At 37.8% G+C, this 12,372-nt stretch overlaps 1 protein-coding gene across 5 annotated transcripts in view; it reads right to left on the bottom strand.

The window, feature by feature from the left end:
- Positions 1-1,684: 1,684 nt before the first annotated feature.
- ANKRD55 (ankyrin repeat domain 55) overlaps positions 1,685-12,372 on the bottom strand; it is a 46,544-nt gene continuing 35,856 nt past the window's right edge. For all 5 annotated transcript variants that reach the window (XM_021534321.2, XM_021534322.2, XM_021534323.2 and 2 more), the window contains 2 exons: positions 7,034-7,135; positions 1,685-2,409 (listed from right to left, as the gene is read on the bottom strand). In XM_021534321.2, coding sequence (XP_021389996.1) covers positions 2,156-2,409; positions 7,034-7,135 — 356 coding nt within the window. In that variant the 3' untranslated portion in view covers positions 1,685-2,155. The remainder of the gene's footprint in view (positions 2,410-7,033; positions 7,136-12,372) is intronic.

The raw sequence follows: 12,372 nt of genomic DNA, 5'->3' as shown, positions 1-12,372 counted from the left end.
GCAGTTGTATCATGTAATCAGCCTCTTCTGAGGCATCTCAGTAGACAGCTAAAGGCATGGTTTCATACCCACTGAAAAGGGCTAATGTGGCAAAGGAGTTACGAATGTTTTACCTCACTAGGAGGTTGTGCCATTTGGTCTTCCCTCACTTCCACATGCTGTTCCCATTCCCAAGCAGTTTGTTGAACTAAAGATAATTAACCTCTGCCAGAATGGTTACTTCAGGCTTTCATTCTTGAAAACAAATCTCATTCTTGTTATTGCCAGAGCTGTAGGAATTGGATGTCCCTTATCTTCTGTGCAATCTGCACCAAAACCATTTTCTTTGTACCAAGTGGTAGTGGCATAAATTCTTCACTGAAGCTTTAATGTTTCTAGGAAATAACTTATGAAGCATTTGTCTATTGTATGAAGCTGCACAGACAGGTACAAAGTGGCATAAGTCAGGACAGAGATTTTGGGACTTGCAATAGGTTGAGTTTCAAGCAGAGAAGCTCAGAGGCTCTGTAGAGCAGAGAGAGCAGCTCAGCCAGTGATCTTGTGGAGCAAATACCAGTCTGCTATACTGCATTAGAAATTCTGGACTTTTCAGTGAGGCTGGCTTGAACAGGACTGGTCAGGTGCAAAGACAGAACATGCCAGAATTGATTTTTCCTTTAAAAGTGCACGCATCTGTCATGTAATGTTTTTTGTATCTAGCCTCAGGGAGGAGGTTATCTGGAAGGTCCAAGCACATGAGCATTTTAGTCTTATGTTTTTCATCAAGAAGCTAGATGTTTACATGACTTGTTGAATTTGAGCTTTATACCCTGACATTCGTGTGAGGTGTTTAAAAATAAAACTTTTTTTTATTTGTGTGCAAAAGTTCCCTCTTCCCTGTGTTGCATCAGAGCAGCTGTTGCTGCTTTTTTCTTTCTGGGACTGTCTGTGACAGCCACCAGCCATCCTATTTACAGTCGTTAGTGCAAGGAAATTGGAAACTGCAGATACTGGAACATGATAATCTTCTTCATGTCAGGTTTGTCTTTTACTGTGACACAGCGAAATAAATGTTTGTACAGCTAATAAGACATTTATCTAGAGATAAGCAGAAGTGCTATGTTCTTGTTGATTGAGCTGCTGATGTAGAGCTAATTTTGGACCGGCTTACTAGAAATGGTGATACAGAAGTGTGACAAAAGGGGACAACCTCTCCCAGCCCACAGCCCCTCTATAATCAGAAGTGGAGAAGCCTCTAAAGCAATTGCAGCAAGATTTAGATAAGAACCCTGAAGCAAGCAAAGGCTGGCATCTTTGTTAGCTTCTAGGAAAGGACAGTCTTGTGCAATGTTTAGTTAAAGGTTTATACCACTCATAAAGGTTACTGACTGAACATCAGTCCAGTTAAATTTCCTCCAGTTCACTGATCAAAGTAAAACAATGCCTAAAAACTCAGGACTGTGCAGTCCTAATTTTATGAACATAACAGTACACAATTGCATTTTTGTCACTGAGGAGTATGAAGAATTAAATAAGACATAAATCTGTCTATGAAATGAACAGTTTTGAACAGTGCATGCTAAAGGTCTTTCTGTTCCACAGGAATTAATGTTTTGCTGTGCTTTTTAACTTGTTGAATTCACAAAACCTTACAAACTTACAATTTAGAAAATGTGTGAAGAATAAAGAGACAAAAGACCTCAACTGCTAAAGCTGCATTTTGAGTTTATTTTCTCAATCTTAAAAAGATTTTTTTATGGCACAAAGCATCAGAATCAGCACCTTTGCATTAACAAACTACAGAGAAGCCCTGTCAATTTGTTGCCCTAGTTCCAACTTTATATCATGCAGAAAACCTCCCTCTTTGTTCTTTTGTTCTATGAAAGGCTTAACACCACATTGCTGCAACAAAATCACGTTATGAGGGTTCCATTCACAGAATAAATGTACTGCACATTACATGCTAATTTAGTAATTTCATCATAAATGAAAACTATAATGCAAATGCATATATACATACACAGTGCAGCTTTTGTTCTGTGCCATCTTATCTTGATTTTTGTTATGCTCCAGATCACAACAGTACTGTTAGTGTAAATTAATGAGATTTAACTGTAAACTTTTCTTTTAACAACCACTTAGACAAATTTCAACTAATTTAGGCCACTGTAATTAATTAATTTTCAGCATCTGGTTTGGTGAATGATTTCTCAAGCTCCTCTTCAGCATTAGATTTCTTCTGGTTTGGGATAGCAGGTAGGACACAGCTTGGTTTTAGATGCTGTCCTGACAGACCAGGCAAGAGAGAATAGAGGATCTGACTCTGAGAATGTCCTGTTTTTAGAGATTTGGATATTGGAGCTGGTGGGAGAATAACTGCATCAGTCTGTAGGGACTTAAACTTCTTAGTATCCTGAGATGGTAGCTGAACTAGAGGAAATAGAAAAAAAGAGAAAGTGCACAGAAAGTGAAAAGCAAGGCATTTTTACAAATGATTTTGCAACTTCCTTTGAACTGTTGTCTCTTAATGTGTGTACTCAAGCCTGTACTTGAAAAATGTGATCAAAATATTAATAAAAAATGGTATTTTTGTATTCAGATGAATAAGCCTTGACAGGCTTATCTTCATCTGAAGGAAACTACTTCAGTGTTAAGTGATTTACTTTTGATTTACTGACCAGTAAGACTTGAAAAGGTCAAAGATTTACTTTTGATAAGCAGAGAACCCATTTGTCTTGAGAAGACTTGTTCTGTTTGAGAAATTTTTACAATATATTTTTTTTTATCAGAAATCACAGGCTGAGTGCAACAGAAATGTTCCATTAATATATTATTTCTAACAAAAATGTTCTATCGCTGAAGGTAAATGCTGATCAAAATCTAAGGAAGATGAAATGGAAGACTATGGGATGTTGTGTCTGGGTTTCTCCAGGCACAGTCAATCATAAAGTCAGGTCCACATATGCTCTGCTATTCACAGGCCACAAAAGTAGCCCACTACCCTGTATCAAACCAAGACACACCAAAACACCTGAAGGGCACACCTGTTATGTATCTCTGTTGTTGTAAGAAACTGTGGATTTAAATCATCCTTAATCTCTACCTCATACTCATCACTGAAACACTGTTTGTGCTTTAAAGCTAATATAGTTCTGTATTTTCTTTAAATTGAAATCCTTGGGCTCCTTCATTCAGACAACTCACTAATTTCCTGATTTTTTGAAAGGAGAATTGAAAACCATAATTGTAGACCTACTTTTCTGTGCTGTCAATTTCTTGTGAATTGCATTAGCTCCTTTTCATTTTATCTCTATTCTATTAACAAGCTCTTTGTATACAAACAATTTTGTTTCTTACAGTTTAAGCATATGAAGAGTTCTTTCTGGAGTTACATCATCTCTGTTGTGGCTACAGAAACTTCTTGCAATTTTTTACATTCATTTTTTCTTGGCTGTGTTCTCATTGCATTTGTAACTTCCTTCCATCTGCATATTTGTGTTGAATTATCTGAGAGGCTATTAACACTTTCCTCTGAAGTGTTCTAGCTGGAAATTTTGTGCTTAATTTAATTTGCCCCATTGAAAACAAATGTTACCTCTCTAATGTCTGCAGTGGGACCTCACTGCATAATTGTCTATCTATATCTATACCATCTATCTCTATCTCTATCTCTATCTATATAATCTATATCTATCATCTATCTCTCTATTTTAACTATATACATGGTGCAAAAGAGGCTAAAGTTCTTGTCATATTCCCCTGTAGCATGAATGTTATATTAATTTAATAATTGATTATTTCTTTTTCAGGAGCAGTACTTTTCTAAAGCTTACCATGTATGGATTTAGGGCAAAGCAGGGTCTTTATAGAGAAGATTTAGAAACTTGGTAGATTAATTTCTTTTTAAGCTAATTTCAATTACTATTGAAGTTGTGATTACCTGAGCAGAAGTGTTTACTACAACTGCCCGTACACGGCCTCTGGCAGTGTACTGTAATTCATGGGTCATATTTAAGATTCATTCATTATTTAGAAATTCAGTAAAACACTTCTCCTTTCCATGAAAAACACCCAAACCATTAATACTTTGCTTTACCTGGTGCTGAATTTGTGTGAATCTGGGAGGGCTATATACAATAAATGAGCCCATTTGTTTTCTGGCACATGGAAGAATGCTTTGAGTTCACTGAAATTTTGGTGTGCATTCCATAAATGTTGAGAGGCTCACTTCTGTCCCTCTTTGGAACATATTCATATGTAAATATATTCAAAGTTCACATCTGTGTGAAAAATATCCATAAAGCTTTATGTACATCATTAAAAGCCTTAAATGATGGACTAAAGTAGGCCAAAACCACTGTAGCTTAATTTCACCCCCACAAGAGAGCAGCCATCACAAACTCATGCTCATTCAAAGAATCCAAACATCAGTGCTTTCCACATTGTCCCACATACTGTGCTCAGTTTATGGTCTCAGGACTGGTACATGGATGGCTCTGAAACAATGCATATAATGACTGGTATTGTTAGTACATGTATTAAAACACATAAGCCTGGACCCAGGGCTGGGATGTGTGGGAGGCAGAGCCCTTAAGGTCCCAGGAGCTACATATAGCAAAAGCACCATTAATGATTCATACACAGAGGGCAGAGTCAGCTACCAAAGACCTGAACAGTAGACCTACTGGTTCAGGAAGCCTTTTCTACTCAATAGAGACTCTGGAGTGGCTGCTATTACAAACTACAGAGGCAAAAATAAGGCCGTTGCCCAAGAAGTATGGAGTCCAGCAGAAGAATGGGTCTTAGACATGAAGAAGTGAGAACAGCAGAGTTCTCCAGAAGTCCCATATTTGTTTGAAAAACTATTCTGGCATTTTGTGAGGAGTGTGTGACAGTGTGTTTTCCAGGGATTGTTGGAAGTGTTGCATGATGACATAGAATGCTTAGGCAATGAAGCAGCAGCATGCAGAATAGGAGATGCAGTCTGTGCTGAGGCTACTTAAGAAGTCATGTGAGGGATCTCTGGCCCTGGGAATATCTGAAGGGTGAGAATTTATTGTTTAAAATCACTTAAGTACTCTCACCAGGCAAATGCTTCATTCCTATTTTCCTCTTTCTAATGTGTATTTTAAAACATTTTTACTGAGAGATTTAATAATTTCTTCCTTCTCTTTTTCATTGCCCTTCCTTTTTTGGGGGAGATACTTCTTCTTTCTGTCAATCTCTGAGTAGTTTCAGTTCTCATTCTAGTTTTGCTTATTGTTCCAGCTTCTTGGTAATGTTTTGGTTTTTTTTTTCTTCCTTAGTGTATTTTTAACACACACCTTGTGTGTTAAAATATTAGAGAAAACACAAATATTTATACTCAATCTTTGTTGCTGGAGCACTTTGCCTGGATAAAGGCTATTTTCAAAAGGGTAATACTTTTAGGGCTGGATGGAGGATGAGTGAAATCTCAGACTGAGATGAGACTCTGAAACAGTTATTTAGAAAGCTTCAGGAGCAGATATGTAATTTCTGTTAACAAGAAATACAATCTATTTTGCAAATAATTTTGCTTTTCTCTTACTGGCTTGAACTAATGTTCAAGCAGTAATGGCACCTGGATAAATGTGCTGTGTTAGTTAATTAAACCATGATTCTTAATTGTGACAATTCTATGTTATTTGTTAAACTGTTTTTGGCATGAGACTAGAATTAAATTCTTGACCATTTGTATGAATTAATGTGAGAACAACAATTATTATGAAAGCATTTTTTAAAGATTTTGCTTACAACTATGATTTAACTAGAAGACACAGAGAACATGAGTAGAAAGCTTAAAAAATAGAATGCTTGGACCTAGTGTTTTAAAAGCAATTAAAAGCAATGAAATTATTTTCTTCCTTCTGAGCAGACAGAGAATACCACCTCAGTAATTCAAACACCTTTTCTTCTTCCTGTCTCATGTAGAAAACAGCAGCAGTACAGGATTCTGTATATCGCTATCCAATCTGATTGTCCCTCTAAGGCTGCCTCTGCCTTAGTAATACTGTCATCACTGCAGAATTGCTTCTGACATTCAGCTTAAAAGCAGCAGGGAATCTTAAATTTAGGTCTGAATGCTTTTGGACCTGGCTGATCTGCAGGATGACGGTCAGTAAACTGTAAATCCTCATCCAATATACAGTGGAGATTTGTGCTTTGTGGAGCACAAAAATGTGGACACTGCTGGGAGTAGGGCTGATGTCTGTGTATGAAGAAAACTCCAGTTGCTGGCTTGATCCAGCCTGGAACAATCACGGTCTTGACACTCTGCTGGGACTCTGGGAGTGGGGTGAAGCTCTCTGGCTCTTTGGGACCACTGCTTCCCAAGCTGAACACGAGCCAGCATGTGCCCATGCAGAAATACACCAACAGTGTCTGGTGCTGCACCAGGAAGAGCACCGCCAGCAGATTGTGACAGGTGATTCTTCCTCTTTACTCAGCTTGGGTGAGACACATCTGGAGATCTGAGTCCAGTTGTGAGGTTTCTGGTACAACAGGGAGGGGGACATACTGAAACAAATCCAATGGAGGGCAATGGAGATAGCTAAAGGAGTGTCAGCCTTAAAGGGGAGACTGACAGTGCTGGGACTGTTCAGCCTCAAGAAGAGAAGGCAGCTCAAAGGATCTTGTCAATTTATCTAAATGTCTGGGGAGTAATGGAGAAGGAGACAGACTTTTCACAGTGGAGTCCTATGGAGGGAAAAGAATCAATGGCCACAAGTAAGTACTAAGAAGCTTTTTCCTCTGAGGATAGTCAAACACTGGACGAGATGGCCCAGAGAAAGTGTTTTCTTTCCATTTCTCCATTCACAGAAATATTTAAAACAAAACTGGGTGATCCTAGGCAACATGCTGCAGGTGACTTCTCTGTGGATATGAGGTGGACAGACAGTCTCCAAAGGTGTCTTCCTACCTCAGCCATTCTGTGATGCTGTGGAAAACAAACATGAAACCTCTCTCAAGCCCTCAGATGCTGGTGATGGAGGCACGCAATGTGATACAGTAACTGACCCTTGTCTGTACTTACTTTTGTGAGCACTGTGGTTGGGTATTGGAGCTAGGTTTTTCTGTACAGGAATAACATTTTTCATTTTGTGTTGGTCTATGGACATTTGTCGAAAACTTCTACCTGTGAAGGAAAAAGAAAATTATTACGGAAATAATTGTAACTAGTGTGGTGCACTGTACATTTCTGGCTTCCAGAAAAGAAAATAAAATGTATTTATTATTTTTCAGAAATAAAAAATTTATAATAATAACTTATTATTTCTTGTAATAACAAGAAACCACTGACTGAAAAAAAAGAAGGTGTTGCTTGGTTCACTTTACACTCAAAAAAAGGACTGATTGCTTTAGGGCAACCTTCACATTATTGCTTTCTATTGTATAATATAGCTTTAGGTCTTAAAATGGGCACAGTTTATTAGCTAGGTCTCTGTAGTGATCTTTGGGCTCTAAATCTGTAAAATTAATCAAATAGATGATTTGATTTCAAAATTGAAGGTTTAGTTTGCAAAATATCCTAGTAGAATCTTAGCCTTTGTAAGTATTAAAAAAAAAAACAGAGTTCAACTGCTTGTTGGAAAAGCACATTGAAAGCTATTAGCAGTAAAGATGAGCTTTGAGAGAGTTTTGTGGCAGATGAAAGCATATCACTGATAAAGGCTATACTGATCCTTATTAAACTATGTTTATAGCAGTATCATTTTAACCAAGAATAGTATACACTGGAAAAGGAAAGGTTAATTGGTTAATTCTGGCATGTCACTGGTTAAGATTAAAGTTAACTAGGTCTAATACTATTTAAAAAGACAGTATGTTAGATTATGTAATGCATTTCATCACATAAAGGACATGTCTAATACTGAAAAAAGTAGAAACTCAAGCACCAAGTCAACATTTTCGCCAGATCTTTTTCCTGAGCTGATCTTATTCTGTGATGCTTGAGTCCCTCAAATTATTTTTCTTGTTATCACCAAATCTGTGATGAGACATGTAATGAGATGTCTTGGCAAGCAGCTGCTCATCCAGCATGGCTTTACAACATAGCTCATTGAAGAGCAGGCATATGCTCTGTCAGCACACAGAGACGTGGGGAGACACGGGGTGGATGTAGCAGGACATCCTAAGCAGGTGGAAGAAATGGAATGATATTATTTGCCTTTGTGGCTTTGCAGCTGGTATTTAAAAATATCTATGTGTTGTTGGGCTGTGCAAGATAAAGCTGTAGAACAATACTTTTCTAAAAGTTTTCTAAAGATGCACAGAAGTAGCTGTCACAGCTGCTGTTGCTGACTAAACAGATTCTGTGTGAAAGGAGTTACTGTGGTGTTGGTCAGGCAAACCAACATGTTACAGTGCAGCCTTCAGCTCAGCATGGAGCAAGGTTTTGGTCTAAAAGCCACAACAGTAGATAGACATTGGGTCAGTCTGCTGGATCCGGTGGTTAAGCTGATGTGTTTGAGCTAAAGCATGATGAATTTTGTATGGGTGAACTCTGCTTAACAGAAACAGACTTCAGTTCGGTTTTCCTGTTTTTTACTCTTTAATATCTCTAGTGTCTAGTTGGTAAATTTCTTCCATAGACCTCACATCCACTCTGCACAAAGGACTAAATATATCAATTCCAATATAGCAGAGAATTGTTTGTTGCTCTCATTAGAGCAATTCAAGTTATATTGGTTTCTGTGATGCTATGCTGAGAACTAATGACTTATTGTGTATGTATCATTTATGGCTTTGATGATGGGAGGCTGTTGTTGCTATAAAGAGATATGTTCATTTCATAAATGGTACAAAACATAATCATATTTGAAAAGATGATATGAATGCTTGGAAAACAATCCTTGTTAAATTTTGGCATCAAGTGGAAGTTTTCTTCTACTTTTCCTTTCTATCTGTTTCACATAACATCTGGAAAAATAGCTTTTCTCTCTTTGAGACATCATCTTTGCTGTCCCCAAAAGCACATTTATGATTGCAGTTATTTTTGAATAAATGGAAAGAAAGCTATTTCATTCTTATAAAATGCAGGACTGCATTTGTTCTGTTTAGTGGTTGTATTTTTTTTTTAATTTCCCTTATATTTAGGAAGGTGAACCACATAGTAGTGCATTTTGTGTAAAAGTTGTTAATGTTATGATGACTGCCTCAAAGTAAATTGGTTCTTAAATTTGAGAAAGCGACAGCCACACTGATCAGCTTTGCTCTACTTTCCTAGCCAAAAAAATGCTTCCTGTTGAAGGTATACCATTCATTGATGGTATACCATTCTGCTTATACCATCATAAACTTAATAATAGCCTGTTTTTCACCTATTCAAGCAAACAGAAGGTACTGTAATAAAACCTGTAATAAAGTATCATCTTACATCTGGAAATCTAGTAACCCAAAAGACGAGTGGTTAATAGGCATCTCAGAGCTGTCTTATACTTGAGATAGACTTCTGTTACGCATATTACTTCGAATTTCTCTACTTACAATATTTTTCCCTTTAGAATGCAGATAGCAGTACATTTTGCAAAAAGAGATGACTGCAAAGCTCATAAGTAAATGCTTAAAATTTTTGATGCTAGCTCAGTACTGTGGCTGGAAAACTCTCATGAAATGCTGACAGTTTAGTATAGACTGTCTTTGCTCTTCTCAGTGGAGGACAGTAATTCTGAGAGAAACCAATGGCATAGTAGTAAGGTAATTCTCATTGCTACACACAGCAACCTCTCCCCTTTGTGTGAGTGTTAATGCTCAGGTGGTAAATTGACTCATCTTTCATTCCTGGGAGCACAGATAATAGAACAAAAATCTCCAAATGCTTTGACATATATATGTGCCAGCTGCCTTTGTAGCAAGTGAGCACAAAATTTAGCTTTGACTTTGACAATAGACATGGTCATGCAAGACAATCAACACTGTCAACAGAGAAAATAATTTTAAAATTGAGTTTTCTTTGATTATTGATACCCATAATCCTGGCCTAGATATTAAGTGATTAGGAAATTACATATAGTCCCCCAGTCATAAATTGAGAAAGGAACTATTAACACTTCAGTGTCTTCAAAAACCAGCTAAGTCTCCTGCAGAAAGAAAAGTAAAATAAATTAAAAAACCCCAACCAAATAAACAACAAAAAAACCCACAAAAAACAAAGAACAACAAAAAATCAACCAAAACACTCCCCCAAACCCCCCCAAAGCAACAACAAAAAAAAAACAAACAAAAAAAAAACCCAAAAAAAACCAACCAACCAAACAAACCAAACCAAAAACCCCGCCCAAAAAACCAAAACCAAAAAAGAAACCACCAACCCCAACAAAAGATATTTTTCCTCAGGGAGATGGCTGCCTGTACAGCCTTGCTGGCTGGGCTGGAGCCAGACTTTGCTTCTCATCCCTCTAAGTCCTGCAGGCACAGTACATTGGAGACCTGGAAGTCCTGGAGCTCATACAGTAAATGCAGTTCTAACCCACAGAAAGTCAGGTGGCTTTAATTACAGGGGCAGACAGATTTAAACCATACACAGGCATGAAGAGGGATAAGCAGATCTTTCTATCATGAGAAATGTGAGACAATATCTGTGTTGTGCAATGCATTCCTGTCAGACACTCTCTTCCTCCTCAGAGGATTTTAATTCATACGTTTCAGAGGAAGGTTCTTTTTGCCAGATACAAGAATAATTTTATTGTTAGAAAATGATGCTAAATGGAGTTGATACAAAGAAAACTGGACTTGAAGAACACTCGGGCTTTTTATTTTCTGAGAGAAATTACAACCTGTCAGAAATAAGCTTACTTACCTTTCCTTTGGGCATGCAAAGATGGCTCCTATTATAACAATTAGATTTTTGTCATAGGATGTTCACAGAAACATTTTTTCTAGGAAAACCACCTATCCTTCTGTCCAGAGCAGACAAGGATTTAATAATTTTCTACAGTACTAAGAAAAATCTGTAATCACATTTTGAATAACATGATAATTACTTCCCTATCAAATATTAATAGTCTAGGAAATTCAAACAGGAAATTTTCCCAGAAATTCCTCCAGTTTGGTTTATCCAGCTTGAACTCATTCCTACTACTGCTGTCAAGTTCAATGATCTCAAATATGTTAGCCTCACTGTACCCTATTATAGTGAGGTTGTAAAGTAGCCCTGCAGGTATTCTTGTGTTCCACATGTGAGCTGAACCTTGCAGAATTTAGTGTAGAAAGAGTCGTGCAGAAGCAATCATTGCTGGGCATGTGGAGTCTGGGGCTTGTATGGTTGAGTGAGTAGCTGAAGAGTGCATAAAGAAAACGTAGTGACACCTATGGAGCAGTTCTATTAAGCTTTCAGGAATGTGGCCTGACATTCAGGAAGTGGCACTTCTAAAATAGTCCCTTTTTACACAAAAAAGATATTTCTAGCCTTTAATTTGCACAATGTATGTATAATGGCCTGTCATTCTAAAATTACTGTCTCTGCTCTAGTTGTCAGACATGTGTGCAAAGATTTGCTTTTTTGTAGTTCACTTCACTTAGATTTCAGAACAATTTGCACTATAATGCAGCTAACTGAGGGCTCTTCTTAGGGTTTCTGTTCACTCTTCTTTCCACTGAAGGGTAATGGCTCATGTCTCTTGGGGTAAGTGTAGATTAACTTATTGAAATTTGCACTCCTTTTAATGGTATACTGGAAACTTTGGGGTTTGCTTCTGCTTGCTTAATTTGCAGTTAGATATTGCAGTGGTTGGAAGGCATGCTAGATGTGTTTAATTTTGGCAGGAGGCTAACCCCAAAGGAGATGAATTTGGAGACACTGATATATTAAAGTCAACTCCAGAATGCAGGCCAGCCAGGCAGATTCATTTGAACATGGATGTGAGTCAAACAAAATACTAGATCCCCAAATCCAGCCAAACTCTGGTATCAAGTTCACCTTAGAATTCTAATGCTCTGCTTCATTACTGTTGCATTACAATTTCCAGACCACAGTATAAAAGCATTTTCTCCATCTCTGTAAATTTAGCAACCTGAATTCAGGTTTTGGAGAAACCATAAGAACACCATATCAGACCAAAGAGCTGGCACTCAGGGTGGGAAGGGGTGCCACTGCAGCCTGGAGTCAGAATATAACTATATGAGTAAGGTGGCATGGCATAAAGCTGTCCAGCATGGCACTGGACCTGGCTGGAGCCAGGAGCAGCTCTCACCAAGGTTACAGATTTGAGGGCAAGACTGTTCCCTTGCACATGTACATCTAGGACTAAATGTGGACATCAAATGCAGCAGGTGTGGTAGTGGATGTAAATGTGCAATTCACAAAGCACATACATATTACCTGGAGGCACTTAATTGCTCAGGTGCCTTATATACTTCCTAGATACCTGCATT

The sequence above is a fragment of the Lonchura striata genome, chromosome Z (genome assembly GCF_046129695.1).
Source record: "Lonchura striata isolate bLonStr1 chromosome Z, bLonStr1.mat, whole genome shotgun sequence".
Lineage (NCBI taxonomy): Eukaryota > Metazoa > Chordata > Aves > Passeriformes > Estrildidae > Lonchura > Lonchura striata.
The sequence above is the reverse complement of the archived record's forward strand: the minus strand, read 5'-3'. Positions and strand labels throughout refer to the sequence as shown.